This window comes from Agelaius phoeniceus, chromosome Z (genome assembly GCF_051311805.1).
Source record: "Agelaius phoeniceus isolate bAgePho1 chromosome Z, bAgePho1.hap1, whole genome shotgun sequence".
Taxonomy (NCBI): Eukaryota; Metazoa; Chordata; class Aves; order Passeriformes; family Icteridae; genus Agelaius; species Agelaius phoeniceus.
Window position 1 is genome coordinate 69,650,392 of NC_135303.1, and position 18,003 is coordinate 69,668,394.

General features: G+C 37.1%; 1 protein-coding gene across 1 annotated transcript in view; it reads right to left on the minus strand.

Moving 5' to 3' along the window:
• Nucleotides 1-18,003, minus strand: part of ANKRD31 (ankyrin repeat domain 31) — a 66,136-nt gene that overhangs the window by 21,142 nt on the left and 26,991 nt on the right. Inside the window, exons 13-20 of the mRNA XM_054652769.2 lie at nucleotides 16,836-16,897; nucleotides 13,980-14,142; nucleotides 10,358-10,543; nucleotides 9,430-9,572; nucleotides 6,674-6,833; nucleotides 6,061-6,143; nucleotides 5,206-5,287; nucleotides 3,020-3,116 (exon numbers count right to left, since the gene is read on the minus strand). Of these exons, the coding sequence (XP_054508744.2) occupies nucleotides 3,020-3,116; nucleotides 5,206-5,287; nucleotides 6,061-6,143; nucleotides 6,674-6,833; nucleotides 9,430-9,572; nucleotides 10,358-10,543; nucleotides 13,980-14,142; nucleotides 16,836-16,897 (976 nt within the window). The remainder of the gene's footprint in view (nucleotides 1-3,019; nucleotides 3,117-5,205; nucleotides 5,288-6,060; nucleotides 6,144-6,673; nucleotides 6,834-9,429; nucleotides 9,573-10,357; nucleotides 10,544-13,979; nucleotides 14,143-16,835; nucleotides 16,898-18,003) is intronic.

Here is an 18,003-nt window from a genome sequence, read left to right on the forward strand (position 1 = left end):
AGTACAGTTTAGGATGTTGCCTGTGTAATCTGGGAATGCTGTACCTTCATCAGACCCTGCTCCCAGACTGAGCCTCCCTCCTATGAGATCCCTTCCCTGCGGGACTTTACCTCCTCTCTGCTGGAAGGGAATTCTTTATTTACCCCACTTTCTTTGGTACAAGAGCCGTCAACTCAGCATAACACTATTTTCTCCTAATTCTTCTTCATGAGACAAGTGGCATAACTATGACTCAAGCACCATTTTGGGAAGATAGAGAAGTAACCCAAGTTGTGGGAAATGGAACTACAGTATGGCTTGCTTTTAAGGCCACCCACTGCAGAGATGCCATGGCAGGTAACACCATACCAGTCTCAAAAGAGACTGTTGAGGGGATCAGAACAAAGGTACACTAAGACTAGATGTCTCAGAACAAGGACAGAAAAAACATATCTTGACAGTATTGTTGTCTGTACTGTGATACTGCTTGGTATATCATGTGCTTGGAATACCCGTACCATCGACATATTAGCATACAGTCAATCATTGAGTAATCCATGACAACTGTGGGCCTTTACACAGGGCAGTGAGGCTCCCACACACTTTTCTAGCAGTTTTTGCTCTGGGAAGTTTTATTGCTTTATTGCTATACAAGTACAGAAGATGCAACTGAAGAGGCAAAGAGAGTATGACTAAAATCACAAAGTAACTTACAGTCACTAACAAATATAATACTTCTTTTTTGTTAATTTTTCTCAGGTAAAAGATATATCTAAGTTCCTTAGTAGAAAAGATGCTAGCACCTATATCTAAGTACAGAAAAGGAACAATATAAGTAGTATCTCTCTCTGGGCCAACTAACTGAACAACTGGAAGATAGAAAATGTGATGATGCCTCCTGATCTTCTATGGCTTGTGTGACAAAAGTTATAAGCCAATTCATTAAAAATAAGATGTTGACTATAAAAATAATAAAAAGCAAATATAATGTGATTTGGAATACAGCTCATTACTAATGATAGATGGCTGTTATATTAGCTGCAGGATATCTGCAATACCCAGAAACATTTATTACGTCACTCTGGAGCACAGACTCAATCTCAATACTAGAAAACAGATAAGTTTGTGTAGCTATTAATTTTACCGTCCTTGTTTCTTAACTCAGTCACTATTTTGCCCACAAGGATGTTTTGGAACTCCAACTCCTCATAAAATCCTTTTTAAAAAAATTATCTGTGTAATATGTGTATCTTACATTTTATATCTGGCAAAATGGCTTGTGACAGAAATATTTCAGTCTCTTTGCTCAACCACCTTTTATATTTTGCCATGGGACTATCTGAAAGTTTTATGCTGCTGCTTTTACATGACCAACCAAATCCTGCCACAAAAGCAAGAATGGAAACATCCTCATCAGCTGGCCTAGAAGCATCTGTTGAATAGGATGCTACATTGCTAGGTGAGCATTCACCATATGACCAACCTTGAGTACTTCTCAGAAGGAAGCAAAAAGGGGCCTTGTGAGAGCTAGCGTCATGAAGCTCCTAATTCACACAGTCCGTGCTCACACTAAGATGAGCAATTTTACCCGACATTTTAATTGTTCTCACAAAAATTGAATGTCTGCAAGCATGCTTCAAGCCGTTTCTTTAAATGGCTCTTGTTGGCCATTGGCTGAACACTCCTAACCTAGGAGTGCTGAAGAAACAAATCAGAGTCAGGGACACTCCAAGTAGTGTCTTGAGTTGCTATTACTTTCCTCCATGATACTGCAAAATAAATGTAATTGCTCAATACCCCCATTTCCTAATTTCTGCTTAGGTATCATGGTTCCATGAGGAGAAAAGTCCTGCTTATGAAACCTGATTTCCTTTTAAAACAAGTTAACCCACCTAGCCGATCAAGGGAAGCCAAGTGACGTAATCTTCTGGGATTTCAGTAAAACTTTTGGTATCATCTCTCACAGGATCCTTCTGGACAAAATGTCCAGATAAACACATCACACAATGGGTGAGCAACTGACTCACAGGTCAGGCTCAGAGGGTTCTAGTGAATGGGATGACATCAGGCTGGTGTCCTGTCACAGGGTTCTGTGCTCTTAAACATCTTTGCATCTTCATCTTCACTAATAAGTTGGATGCAGAACTGGAAGTATGCTAACAATACAAAACTGGGTGGAGCTGTTGACTCCCTTGAGAGCACGGAGGGCCCTGCAGAGGGACCTCAACAAATCAGAGAACTAGGCAATCACCAACCATGTGAAGTTCAATAAGGAAAGTGATGAATTCTGCACCTGGGATGGGGCAATCCTGGATGTATGGACAGAATGGGAGATGAGATGCTGGGAAGCAGCAACATGAAAAGGGACCAGTGGGTCCTGGTTGATGACAAGTTGAACATGGGCAGCAGTGCCCTGGCAGCCAGGAGGGCCACCCGTGTCCTGGGGGCATCAGCCAGGCAAGGGAGAGGATTGTCCTGCTGTGCTCTGCACTGGGGCAGCCTCACCTCCAGTGCTGGGGGCAGCTCTGGGTGCCACAATAGCCTCATGTAAGGCTAGAGAGTTTCCAAAGGAGCATCATGAGGGAAAGGTGCATCACACAGGGAGTAGGTGGGCACTGGAACAGGCTCTCCAGGGCAGTGGTCACAACATCAAGCCTGACAGAAATGTTTGGACATTGCTCTCAGGCACATGGTGGGACAGTGCTGTGCAGGCTAGGAGCTAGACTTGATGATCGTTGTAAGTCACTACCAACTCAGCATATTCTGTGAGTCTGTGTTTTTCCACACATTCTGTATCATTCACTACCTAATTTTAATGCTCACTGTGAGTACAGTAACCGATTATTATACATTAGCTAAATCCTGAAGTTCTTCTTTCATGTAACTGAGGTAACTGAAGCCAATACTGATCATGCTTCCAGAAAATCTGAATGAAAACCACATAGATGTACTTTTCTGCCACTATATGCTCCTAACAACTTCTATCATTACTACTGCAAAGAATAGCTTTCTATGAATACAATCCTTGTATTATACTTACCTGTATTTTTTAGCAAGGGTATCCCTCTCTGTTTTCTGGTTTGCAAGTATTTCATTCAAAGTGTCTTGTATCTGAGACAGCCTTTGGATATACACATCTGTTCAATATTTTGAAATAATCAAAATTATGATGGTGATAAGAAGCAGGAAATAATTTCATTAATAGCATTTTCAGTATGGCAAATACACAGCCAAAGTATAAAGACACTGCTAGAGCACTATGTTGTACTGTAATGCATGCTGGTAGCTCCTAACAATTGGAGCACTTTTAATGAAATTCTTATAGAAATAATTAAATACAAGTTTAACTTTAAAAAATTAGCAGAAGTACTAGAAAAATCTGAAGTGTAAGTACCTTGTTTAGGAAATTATTAAGAGAAAAAGGAATTAATTAAAGAACTGCCCTATGGATGATAAGCCCTGAAAATTTTCAAGCTCTTTGTGTTGCAAGTAGCAACATAACATGGCAATTATACTGAGGCTACCTGCAGAAGTTACACAATCGTAACAAGGTGCCTAAACCTTTCATTTGAAGTATTATGAAATAGCTTAATGAACCTAGACTGTTTCAAGTTGCATACAAAGGTAAAAGCATATCTGTCCCAGTTTTACATAGTTTCTAACTCATATTATAAAGTTAAATTATAAAGAAGAGCAATTATAGATTCTTCTTTATACACCCTATCTCATAGACATATAAATGAGGGTTAGAAGTCACAACCAGTGGATACCACTGGGATAATTTGCTAAAATTGTAACCTAATTCCTGAAACTCTAAAAGTCAATACAAGCTTTACATAATCAGGAAAAAATGAGAAATTACAATATTAAATTGGAATTTGTAAAATGTTTCCCCAAACATTTTTCACAATACCTACCAGTATTTGCCTACTTAGTAATATGTAAATATTGCTTTTATTAAGGTAGTTTAATAGAAATTTTGTATCTGTTATTTATAGTAGATATCACTGCATGGAAATACCTTGAGATTTTAGTCCACTTTCTTTTGTCTTAGTTCAATCTTGTGCCTCATCAATAGTAATGACTATGACTTAGTTTAAGAGGTGCTACATTACTAATGCTTTTGTCAGTAGTGGTAACAGATCACCATGTTAATTTCTCTCAACCCCTGAACAAGAGAAGTCTGATTACCCCTGGAAAGGAGAAGTCTGATAGTTCTTTTTGCTCATTCATGAAATTGCACTGATGTCTGTGCACAGGTGTCTGTCTGTTGCATCATCTACTTATCTGTCAAACATTTTTCAAGAAAACACCTATTTTAATTAACCATACCCCATAAATCTGAGTTGGAAGCAATCCATATAATTCCATATTTCACATTTATTTTTAAAGGGATAAATTTACTTGTAAATACCATTTGAAAGCTTTAGCCTGTATTTAGGAATATAAATTTAAAAACAAACCCTTTCTTTCTGTCAGCAAGCAAAACTATTTCATGAGTACGAGATGCTCCAATTAAACAGCCTTGCCTTGATGGGTGAGGGCAGCTGGGGAGAGAGACCTTAGTCAAAGGCATTCTGCCAGGAAGCTATGCCTCTTGAAGCATCAAGGCATGGATACAATAGACTTCAACAGATACACAGCAGCAGCATCATGATCACCTAAGAAGTCACTGTCACTTAGTAAAGTCTTGAGATTAATCTGAACTGAGATTTGATAGCCTAAGACAAATTACACCTCTGGGCATCAGCATCTCTTAAACTGCCAATCATTCACACTGTCTGCTGTAAAGAATTCTCTTTTTATCTCTCATAAATTACTTTAGGCTCCTGGAAGTCTAGCCACATCAGAATAAAAATGCTGCATCTGCTACTTTACCTACAGACATAGCTGTCCTTGGTCATGCAGGGGCTCATGTGCACATAATTAAATAATGCTGCCAGAAGTATGCATTCTTATCTAATGATCCCTTTTTATAGAATTAGGATGACTTGAGACACATGCCTCCAAGTGACATGCCTTCCTTTTCTGTCATAGTATTCATTCCTGTGTAACAGAAAGTACTTTGGGAAGTGCCCACTCCTGAGAGGTGTTATTAAAATCTTATTCTCTGAAGCTTTATTTTCCAGAGGAGATTCAAATATATTATGTGCAATAATGTTTTAAAACCAGTTATATTGCCAAAGATATTTACCCACTAAAAATAAAACACTTCAATTTATCTACCTGCATCTTTTGAAGTTCTCAACTCAAACAGCAACAGTTCTTCCTGCTTCTTTTCTGTATCCAGTATGGCAGCAACAGACTCCTGTTAACAAACACAGAAATTACCATAAGAAGTAGAGCCAAGTATATAGAGCACTATACAAAACAGGCCATGACACCTGGCCTGCAGTTTAGGTATTGTAGACTCAAGTAATTCCAGTTTGGGGATTACTGTGTAAAGGCAGTGGGGCGCTGGTAGGACAGAGGTACACAGTGACAAGAACATGCTCTGCAAGGGGCTGTCACAGCCTGGGTTTGCTGTGGCATTCAAACTAGTTGATGCTCAGAGTCCTCCAGAAACCTCTGAGTGCACAGCAAAGATTGGACAGTGAATTTCACCATGACAGCATCATCTAGACAACGTAGGCATAGGTTACAGACACCAGGAAAAGCTAACAACTTGTGCAAAAATCTTCCTTGTTGTTTTGTGGTAATATAAACAATATCTAAGTATCTTCAACATCATGATGGCATTTCATTACTGTTTCAAAAAGAACCATTCTGAAAATGTGATTAAAAGCTTCAGATCTCACAACCTTTTTTCCTATTTTTATAAGCAATAAGAAATCTGTGTCAGTATTGACTACTGTTTCCACAATAAATTTAAATGCACAGGAATTATGAACAGAGAGAGGTGATTATAAACATACTCATCTATGTAAATCACAACTTATCTTCTATAACTCTCTGCATGATGCTGTTTTTACATACATTTCAATGGATTATTTATTATATTTATATATTTTGCAGTCATCAAATGTCACTATGCAGTTGTACACCACAGAGCAGTTTAACAAAACTGTAATCTATACTTACCACACTGCATTTCTCATGTTGTGTCTCCAAAGCTGCATCATCATTTTTATAGCAGTCATAACAATGATGTTTTGATCTTTCCTCTCCACGATTAAGAAAAAATAAATAAAATTTAAAAGTAATTTGCAGGAGCACCATAATAATGTAAGTTAAAAAGATGCCTGCCATGGCAGGCAGTTAGCACACTAGTTTAGGTTAAAAAGATGCAATGGCAGATCAACTAATCAAAACTATCTTGTATATGCAAAAGAGATCAAATTTAGGTAGCATAAAGAAATGAAAGCCACCACTTTCAAAACTAGTCATTTCCCTTCCTGTGAAAGGAAATACAGATAATAACAAAAAACTGAGTATCCAAATATGTTCTTCTTCCAAATATGTTCTTTTCTTTTTTTTCTTTTTAAATACAGACAATAACAAAAATCTGAGTATCCAAATATGTTTTTTCTCATTCTCTCAAAAAAAAACAAAACCCACCCACACATGCTATTTTCCGCAAATAAATAAATAAATATCATTCAATAGTTAATGGAATTAAAATCTGTGTAAAACTACTTGAATGTATGATTTTTCCTTAAGACTACAGAGTAATCCTATGATTTATATTACATACCAGTAACTTCAACAGTTTGAACAGGAAGTACAGAGTCTGTAGCACCATACGTCTTCAACAGTTCTTTCATTTCTGCATCACAAGCTTGATTCAAAGCACTTTCTCCTGAACCATCCCTCTCATTGGGATTTGCTCCATGCTGCAGCAGAATCCTGGCTGCCTATTATGCATTTTTGTTATTTCTACAGTGGTAATTCTTGTTGTGGACTTAGTATACAACTACATGTGTTATATCTAACATCCATCACAAATAGTAGAGGTTCTCTAGATACTCTAGAGAGTATATACATAAATAAGATACTCTACAATCATTATACCTGCAATCCAAATTTAAAAATCCCAAATAATTGGCTATTGTCAACACAGATTTCTATCTTACATTTCTTACATTTTTCCTTTAAAATACACAAATAACTCACAAATTTTCACAAAACACGTAATTTTTATAGTACTAATTTTTATGATTTTATGGTAATACAGAACGATTACAAAACACCATGTATCTGAATTAAGAGGAGCTGGTCAATTGCATTAAGACCAAAGTGCAGAATAGAAGTGCATTTCTTTCTTTAAAATTGGTTTCGGTTTCATGCACTGATATTTTTTTTTCCTAATTCCAAAAAACTTGAAGTTTGCTTAATCGCAGAATGTGGAAATCAGATTAGTGGTATCAGTGGAATCATTTACCCCCTAAATTCAAATCATGTGAAAGTACTGATGAGGTCAGACCTTGGATGGTAAAAGAATTTTCATATGTATGACTTTTCAGCTTTAGCATTTCTTCTTATTTCTTACACCTTAGTGCAGTTAAGTAGGAAAATGCATCAGAACAAGAATGCTGACTCAAAGTTCAGGATGTTCTCTTGTTGGTTTTCCCCCAAAATGCTGAATAATACACTTATACCTTTGCAAGAATCCGACTGATAGTTTGGCTCCAAGCCTGTGAAATCATCCCCTTTGTTTTACCCTTGCTCACAGAAAAAGATAAATGTGATAAAACATGAATTGTCCTGACAGAATTAGAAGTAGTATGTTTGAGCCAATTTGGTGCCACCTTTACAGCTCCCCAGAACTCACTCTGTCAAAAGAACATTTTATTTATTTCTGTGCAGTGCTGGGTACCACAAGTCAAGAAGAATGTGAAGGTCCCTGAATGTGTCCAGAGGGTAACAAAGCTGTTGAAAGTGCTGAGAGACGTATTCTGTGGTGAGCCACTAAGGGCTTTGGGCTTGTCTAGTTTTGACAAAAGGAGGCTCAGTGACCTCACTGCTCTCTGCAGCTTCCTGAGCATGGAAGTGGGGAGGGAGATACACATCTTCTCCCCCTGGGATCCAGCAACAGATAAGTGGGAATGAGTCTAAGCTGTGCTAGAGGAGGTTGCCTGAGAGGTGGTCAATGTCCCAAAGCTGTCAATGTTTAAGGAACATTTGGACAATGTTAATATTATTTAACTTCTGGTTGGCTCCAAAGGGATCAGGCAGCTGGACTAGATGATCACTGCAGGTCCATTCTAACCCAAAACAGTCTGTTTTACAGAACCACAGAATGGTTTGGGTTGGAAGGAATCAGTTAATAAAAAATTGTTTATTTTTAAACAGAAAGACCAAAATCTTTTTTTTACAAAAATAATTTTTTTTTACAATTAAGGTAGTGAGACACTGAAACAGATTGTCCACAGAAGTTGTGGTTACCCCATCTCAAGAAATGTTTGAAATTTGGTAGGACAGGGCTTTGGGCAAGCTAAGCTAGTGAAAAGATATCCCATCAATGACAGAGGCCATTATGGCTACATGCTATTCTCCTCTCCTGCTTAAGCCACAACCACCAGGGGCAGTGGTAATAGATGCATCCAGCCTACTCCACACTTTGCAGGGGAAAAAGGGCACTGTCAACAGTGACCCAGGCATCTTATTGGTATGGAAATATGACTGTGAGTCAATCACCTTACTTCATAAATAGTGCCCAGCTCAGGGCCCCTTGAGCTTTCTCACACAGCAATGGGCTGCACACCAGGATCTCCCTTTGAGTATAGGGACACATCTCAGCATTACTCCTTGAGGCACAGAAATTCCTGTCACAACAGATTCTCCATAATTGATGCTAAACTTTGAAATCTTAGCTAAGTGATAGAAAGGATTGATTGTGAACATACAGTCCTCTAGACATAAACTGCTGACTGAGTCTGGAATGAAGTCTGGATCTAGCCATCTGAGAAGGAGTTTAGAAAGCAAGGGGAGCCTTTCTGAACATCATGACTCAACAGGAGGGTCCCTCCTCACAGCTGGGACCCTGTTCTCTATGCAGTAAACAATAGAATTGTGTTAAACAACTGTCCCATTTATCAGTGAACTTTGTTAACTCACTGTTTTATATCACTAAGCATATCATTTGTTCTCTCTTAAGTGTGAAGTGCATCACTCCCATCTGCGGCAGCACTGAACTATCGATAAATTGAGAATGTTCAACTTTAATACTATTTTTAAGAAGCCCAAACCTGACAAAGAACCACAGGGAGTTTCTGAATTTTTATGATTTGTCTGTTGTATTAAAGAAGTCAACTAACTGTACAATTTCAACTGTCACTACTGAAGAATATTTTTCTCTGATTTTTTTCACTTTAAAGAATACTGGTTTATTTCCTAAATGCAAACCTACACTAAAAGTATGTTTGTAACTTCAATGAAATGTGAATTTTGCTTTGCTGACCCTCTGCTGGAAATCTGTGTTGGGAAATCTTACGTAAAAGAAAAATATACCTCCAAATAATTGCCCGAAACAGCATCGTGTATCGGTAAAACACCACAGAGACTTCTGCTGTTAACATCAGCACCGGCTTTCAGTAATTCTAAGATCACATTAGTAAATCCTCCATTAGAGGCTTCATGAAGTGCTGTCCAACCTAATAAAAGCAAGATAACACAGTATGCATCTGATCTGGAAAGACCCACAAAGGTCACTAATTAGTAACTCTACATTTTGCTGCATTTAAGATAAATCTTACACAAATAATCATCAGGAAAAGCTAAGGTAAATGATTTTGTGTGCATTCAGTTTACTTCAAAGAAAAACTCATCCAATATTAAGCAGAAAAACATTGCTTTCTTTTCTACTGCAGTAGAAAAATAATAGAAGAAACAAAATTGGAGTAGAAAAACTCTAAAAACTCAGGAGCACAGTATTAATAATCTGATTTCTAATACCAGTAGCATTTTATAATATCAAGTCTGCACGACTTGATAGTATAGAATAGTATCCATTATGAGACTATGACAACAGAAACATGCTATATATTTAGGTAGGAAAAAGGAAAACATAATCTTGTCATCTGTTTTTTTTCCTTATTTCTTAAAGAAATAAGACCTGTCTGAATGTGCTTCACACATGCATATACTGATGCACATAAGCTCCACCAAACTTAAAGTTCACTTCTGTACACATCTCTGAAAACACGCTCTTCAGCAGAGTAAAAAGACCCTTCTGAGAAACAGTCGGCATTACCTCCATACTGACATGAAAGTTATGTGTTCATTCAGTGTGCTTGCACTTGTTTAATGACTTCCTCAAAATTTTAAGCCAAGAATCTGTAATTTTATTAAAATTATGCAAACAATATATACATGTCTATACTACAGATTATGTAAAATTGTAGTATAAAACAAACTCATAAGGGAGTAATTTTTAAACCTGCATAGTCCTGTTCATTGACAGAAATTCCAGATGATATTAGAGTCTTCACCAAAGACACATCTCCTCTCTTAGCAGCAATATGCAGCTGAGTTTCCCCTTTTCCGTTTCTCCTAATTTTCATCTTTCTCACAGCTCCTGTCTTACAGGTACCAGGTACAATTACAGCTGCTTCCCTGGTAGATTCTAAACAGATATTGGGTGTTCATTAGAATTTTTTTCACAAAGAATGCTTAAGTATAAACAGAAAATTAAACTTCATAATTTATTTGAATTATTGTAAATGTAAATACTCTTGCTTTAATTATTCACTAACATCAAGTGACTATAACAAAAAGTTAAAAAGTACTGTGGTAGGTCCTGTGCAACAGGTCAAATGACAAGCAGATCCTATACTTAAGAATTTCCAGTTAAAACCTAGATGATTCAACAAGGGTACAACAAATTAGGAAGACAAAAGAAAGGTAACAAGGTTGAAATTTTATACTGTATAGAGGTAGAGAATATGTTAGGTTTCTCCATGGATGGCTTTCAAGTTACCAGGCTGCTAAATATATAAACTGCACACATAAAGATATGTAAAAAACTATAAAAGTGGAGACTTTTTATTGCACCACTCCTTATCAGTTGCTAATTCTGTATCAGGGAAAAGATAGGTTGTGAAAAATCACATCTATGTGTGAAAAACTTCTTAGATTTAATAGTAGATGTAATAGTAGATGTAATAGTAGATGTAATCTACTTCTTAGGAAGTAGATTACAAGATTACAAGTCTTTGAGTAATGTTTAATGGCATAGATAATCTATCATTTAAACCTGTGCACAACTGGACCCATAATTGCAAATAAACTTGATTTATTCCTTATTGGTTCACAAAGCAAACAACATTCACTTTAATGATATCATGTGGTCATCAGAGAGGTTCTAATTCTGAAGCTTCAGGTAACAATTTACCAAATTCTAAGACATACAACAGAAAAAAGATTAACAAAGTACTTATTATATATATTGAGTAAGGATAACCCTCTCTTCAAACTGGTACTAAAGAGACAGGACATATAAATCTTTCAAAGCTCTATCATCTGTGCTAATTTTTTTCAAACTCCTGTTCCTTTTATCATACTACCCAGATATTTTTTAAGAGTTTACTGTATTCTTTCTCTGATTTCTTGAAAAATATGTAATTTATTCAAAGAACACAGAAGCGTAAGGTTTTCAGTGAGCATTCTGCAACTCTTATCCATGGGTTTTTTTCTCCTTTTATACCTATGAACAATTAGTTGCTGCATCTTCCTCATCTCATCAAACAAGCTCTTTTCTAAAATATTTCCAGTCAGCATTATCCATTAGTATCAAACATCTTCTGTACTTGACACCTGGCTTTCTTCAGGCACCTCCTGCCTTCTAGAAAACTGGCTTTTCCAATGTTTCATTCAAAGAAAACTATGAAGCTTGTCATACAACACTATTTGGAAGAACATGAAAGACAGACTGAAGTGATAGTAGAGACAGACATACAGTGAGGATATACCCATCATGGTTTTAAATGAGCTCACTGTAGGCTGTTCAAACCTGTGAGAAAGCATTCAGGAAACCCTTTTTGCACTGACACTGCTTGGCCTACACTGTATTGGCAACAAGAAAACTCAAGAGCTCCTTTTATAAGTGAAAACTTGAGATTCTAAAGCACACAAAGCCCATCACATTATTAAAATACTCATCCAATCTAAGACCTACTTTACCATAAGATAATGTCTTTTGTCTAAAAGCTTCTGAACTCCCAAAGCAATCATCCACTTTCTGATTCTTCCTTTTCTTCCCTTTGGATTCATAGGAGAATGTCCTAGGGATTTTTTACAGACATTGAAGGAAAAAAAGGGCACACAACAGCCCATTAAGCTAATGAACCTTAGCAATATTGGCTGCAAGTGAACAGAAATAATTGCAAAGTTTTCCAGTTAAATTGTCATGCACAACAGTTTGCTTCACGGCTGTTAGGAAACATTTGCAAAAGCATGATGGGACATTGGTTTGTGAATTGCAAAATGCTGGTTCTCTGTGGGATGCATTGCCAGGTGGGTCACGAGAAAGAAAGATCCAGATCTTGGCAAATACAAAGTCCAGTCAGCACAGTACAAAGATAAAATGAAGAGATTACTGTAACTAGCAATGAGGTTGGATTAGGCTGACATACCTCAGCAACTTCAAGGACATTGTCCTTCAATACCTCCACATGGGTCTATGAGCAATTATTTCCACAGGTTGAACTATGAGAAAAGAAGCAAGCTGTTTGTACCTTCCTTCTGTATAAGCAGAATGGAAATGTTGGAAGCCTGGTACGTGACTGACTGTAGATGAAAGTGACACTGTGTCAATTGTGAAGAAAATATTTTTATTCAATAATAGAATAATATAAGGAAGACCAGTGGGACAAAGAAGCAATCAGATGGGATAAAAAGGCCAGTTCATGACAAAAAAGTGTAAGAGAGCAAAAAATCTGAAAACCCCACAACTAAGAAAACATAATCCCATTTTTCACTTTATTTCTACAGCAATCTGAATGCCATTGTCCTGGACTTCAAATTTATTATGGCCTTCAACTGTATGAAGGGCTATACTTTCTTGCACTACCTCTGAAATGGCAACACTCTCCTGGTATGAAGGGAATAATTAAATTTATCAAATAAAATATTACCTGAAATATCTCTTATGAGGAAAAAAGTAGCCTGGGACATGCTATCCCAGAGAAGACCAAAATGTAAGACACATGTTTGAAACAAATCTTTTTAAAATCATAATGGCACAAATAGAAGGCAAAGAAGGTTTTAAGAGGGAAGGGATCCTATCGGAACTACAGGTTCTGGTTTTAGTAAGTCTTGAGTACCATGGTTCTCTTGTTCTAGAAAGAACCAAAGTACACAATGCGTGCCAACTCTATCAAAAAATCTGTAATTGAAAATATTTAGAGGTTAAGATGACCTGGAGCAGGGCTCTACTGTGATCATAAGGCTACAAGATAAATGCAAATCTTAGACATGGGATGAAAATGCTAAACAAAAAACTGCATGTGCAGGCAGAAGAAAATAGAACTACCAGAGGATGCTAGATCCTTATTCTCATGGAAGTAGGTTTCTATCTATACTATAGCTAACCCAAAGGTACCAGTACAATCAGAGTCTATGCAGATTTGTGCCTGATGAGGCTATATTCTGTATGTTATCATATTCTATAAAATACAAGTTGATCTTTGTGTGCCAAATATATGAAGAGGCCTGTTCTTTCATCTGTGACACGTAAAACAGTTAACTAAAGACCAATCAAATATTATTTTAAACTGCTGTTTATGTAACATACTTAAGTAAAGATAAGCTTTAAGTCCTCACTTATGATCCTGCATCCCTTCAATGACAATGCTGAAAGACTGAGGAATGTAACATAAACAAAATGTGCATTCTGTAAAATGGAGCGCAGATATTTCTGGAACAATTTAGCTATTCACTAGAGTATTCGCTCAACATGCTATATATTTCTTGTCAAACTTTCTCTCATACATTTCAAAAAGCCTTCCTCGTGTACATTTGGAAAAAAAACTCCACTGGTTTATAAAGTATTAACTTTTCACCTGACTTCTTAGATGTTTTCTGTTTTGATGCTTGACTCAGTTGTGATTGATTAGATGAAAGCTTCTTATTGCTGCTACTGGAATATGAGACTGCCTTTGCTTTTCGGCTTGTCTCCTGAGGATTTGCATATGCTGGTTCTGACTCCTCTGTCTGTAAGGAAATCTATCAAAACAAAGGCAGAGAGTTTTAAACTCAGGGGTGATCCATTAGTTTTATTTCCATTAACATCAGATTTTACTTCATTTGTCAAATTTTGCAAAAAATTATTCTGAAGGTGTTCTCAGATCTGTATTTAGACTCCTGTCACTCAAATTACTACTGTTACTCTGCATGAGACTGTGTTAATCCCTGTCACATCCTGTTGTAACTTTAAAACAGATACATTGTGAGAGGAAGTCAAAGCAAATCAGTATTGACCGAGAATCAAGTGCTCTTAGATAGTTTTGAGAAATGGATTTGTAAAGGATTCTCAAAACCTGACTGAAAGCTCACACAGTCTTGTACATCTGTATGCAAACTCTGAGATAAGGGGTGCTGACTTAGAAAGGCCATGGAATAGAGATGACATTGTTGAGAGAGATTGAACTAGAAACAAGTTTCAAATGATGGCCTTGCAAAAAGACCAGATATTTTGGAGAATTAGGACTGTGAAAGATGCATTGTAGCAAGAACACACGGGGTAAAATAATAGGTGATTGGTGTTAAAAGTATTAGCAGCATTGTGCAGCAAAAGCCAATATGGTGAAAAGCATTTATAAGGTATTGTAACCAGGAAATGGGTTAGTTTCTAACAGAATGGCATAGAGTCTTACATTTCCTGTCTGACCTTTCTACGAGATTGATAATGGAATGAAATCTTTTAAAACTCTTCTCAGTTGCCCTGTCTCTGTAGAGCTAGGATTTTCCACTAAACAGTCTGAGAATGTTGTGCACACACTTTGTCTCCAGAAACCATGGACGTGAGATAACACAAATCAGTGATCTCCTCCCTTTTACAAAGAAGTTGCTGAGCTTCCACCAGTACTGCCCTTTTACTCTGCAAATGAATTTTCACTGTACCATTGCTGAATTACATTCCTGTCGCAATACCACCTGACAGCTCAGTTTCTCTACAACATTAAGTGGGAGGCAACAATTATGAACAGATACAGCAATAGTCTGGCCCATTTCATTTGGCCCATCATGAGGAAAATATGCTTTCTTTAAAGCTCCTTGGATTTTACAGGGAATATGTACCTATTCTTGAGGTCCATATGACATGAGATAGTAGTTTCTGAATAGTTTTACTCTTCGCTGTAGCCTCTGCGATAAGAATAGCCATTTTAATCTTGTTGTTTTATTTTTTAAATTTTCTGCCTTCAGAGAAAAGTTTCTAAGAACTTTATTACTGTGTTTTCCACCGAATTTGTTTTTCTGCTTTGTTCATGTTTAGCAAAATTTCCTTTGATGCTCCAGTATTATCATGTTGAGGTACACTTGCATTTGATTCTATCTCCAAAACAGGCCATATCATTAACTTCATTTTCTGATAAATTCCTTTATTATATACTAAAAGATAATTGTGCTGCTATGAAATTAACTGATCTCCTCTGTGCTGCTTTTTTGAAGTACCAAGAATTTGAGGAACTAAGAAACATGTGTAAAATAATGAAAAACTTCATGGGCAAAATAAAACAATAAATATTACTGAAGTGCCTTAAACTCGTATTTATTTTTGAAAATTGAATGAGTTTGAATTAATGATCTGCCTTTAAAACTGCCTTGCTTTTGTGGTCATAAACGAGAGCTCTAGTTTCATATTTCTGACAGGGCTGTCTGCAATTATTCCAGGAAATTATAAAGAAGGGTAAACAAAACTTCAAAACCTCACAGAATTAACTCATGGTAATCTCAAAAGCCATCTGGTCTAAAGGTCAGTGACTATCTAGCATTATCCTTCTGATTACTTTATACTGGAGAGAGAACCAGAGCACACATTGCAACATCTGACACAACTACTGAAATTATCAGTTACAAATCTATAGTAATAGGTTTACATAATTAAATGTCTACAGCACCAACTTTATCAATCATTCAATGTTTTAAAGCATAATCTAAGATTATACACCATGGATGCTGTTACACCGCAACACTTCAAAAGATGCATAGACTGTACAACTGTGAGTAACAAGGACAGTTATCATCACCACATAAAACTTCAAAAGCTCCAAAAGATGTCTCTATGCACACTACATCCTACATTTCAGATATTATGTTATCATTGTTGAAAGGAAGAAAACAGAGAGAGAAAATGCAGCTCTTAATGCTAAAAGCTGTTGCACTGTATGCAAAGCACCGACCCAAGTGACTGATCACAGTCTTGTCTTTGCATGAAGCACCAGCTCCCTCATCCTGCTGAGACCTCACAGCATAATTGTGCAACCCCTATGCAAGACAGTGTATTCCCAACCCTTTTCTCTCAAAACCCAGCACAACTTACTCTACACGGAGGCAAGACATAATTATCCTACTGCTACAAGCCAGGCAAAAAATGGCAGTTTCAGTAAGGTTTCTGCAAGTATTAACAGGCACTGATGTACCACACTTCCTGAATTAGCTATGCAGCACTTGAAAAAACAGCAAGAACCACCATCCATGAGACACCTGCCTCTGTTTTGCATCATTATGAGGCTGTACCTTACTCCAAGTACTAGTGAGGACGAACTGTCACTCTCAGTCCCTGCTGGACATATCTAATACATTGTGTGCTGGAATTTAAACATACTTCAGAAACAGTCATCTGCTTTAGTTTACTGAAGACTGTCAGCAAACTTCTAACAATTTATGATAAATCAGATTTCTTTGTAAAGATATACCTGGTGCTGGTTTGTATCTTCTACACACTGAGTATTTAACATATTCTTTGAATCATCTCCACCTGAAATGAAAATGAAAGACAGAAAGAAACCAGAACTGAAGAGATCATAATTTACTTTACATATACACTGTCTTATGTCTACAGCATTGCACATAACATTACTTACAATATTTAGCTTTCAAGAAAAAATATCAAGCCCATAAGGGTTTTATTGGAATCTAAAACACATCAAGATATAAAATATTTATCAAATTTTGGAGTCTAATCTTTGTTGCAAATAGCATCTTGTTCAAATCATGTTTCAAATTTTCTTGATGGTTAGCGTCCTGAGCAATACTTTTTGAAACTTAGCATAACCCCTGGCTCCTCTCTGTAAGACTTCAAGTGTGCTTCAAGAGACCCAAAGAATCTCAAAGGAGAAGGCTGAGAGCCCTCACTAGCACCCCATCTATACAATCTTCATGTCACCTGACAGCTTCTCAGGGGCAAGCCTGATATTATCTCTCTTCAAGTCTAGTTTTGAGTTCTATCAATGAATCCTGCTAACTTATGAGCAAAGACCTTCTTCCTTCCCTGAGATAGGTAAATGCCATCTGACACCAGAAGGCCTGGGGATATCCAGACCGTCCCTTTACTGAAAAACCCAGAATTGTGGCAGTGACATTAGCTACAGAGTCACGCATTAACAGATGGGGTTTGTCTGCTTCCAATGTCCCTGCTCACAACTGAAAGAAGAGAGGAAAAAATTGCCTGTCTGAAGTCTCTTGATTATCCCTGGCCTACATGTTAAAGCTTTATTGCCATCTATGTGGAAAAGCAGTAATGGATAATAGTCTGAGGGATTGGGACTCCTTTTGACTTACACATATTACAGCCCACACAGTCCCATGGGTGTCCATGGTCTTAATCCTAGCTGTAATCAAGGCTTACCTTGTACCTGATCCTGATCAAACAGCCTCCTCCAAAATTTCTTCACAATTTCCCAAGTTCCCAAGAATGTACAAGACCCAACTCCCTCCTTAGTCAATTGCTAGCTGTAACCCAACTTTTTCCTTACAACTTCACTAGCTGTTACCTACAGTAATATTTTCCTGTGCCCAGCCCTATCAGTAATTAAGGCTTGGCAACCCCTAAGTTCTAGATCTAATAGTAGTTTCCCATTTTTT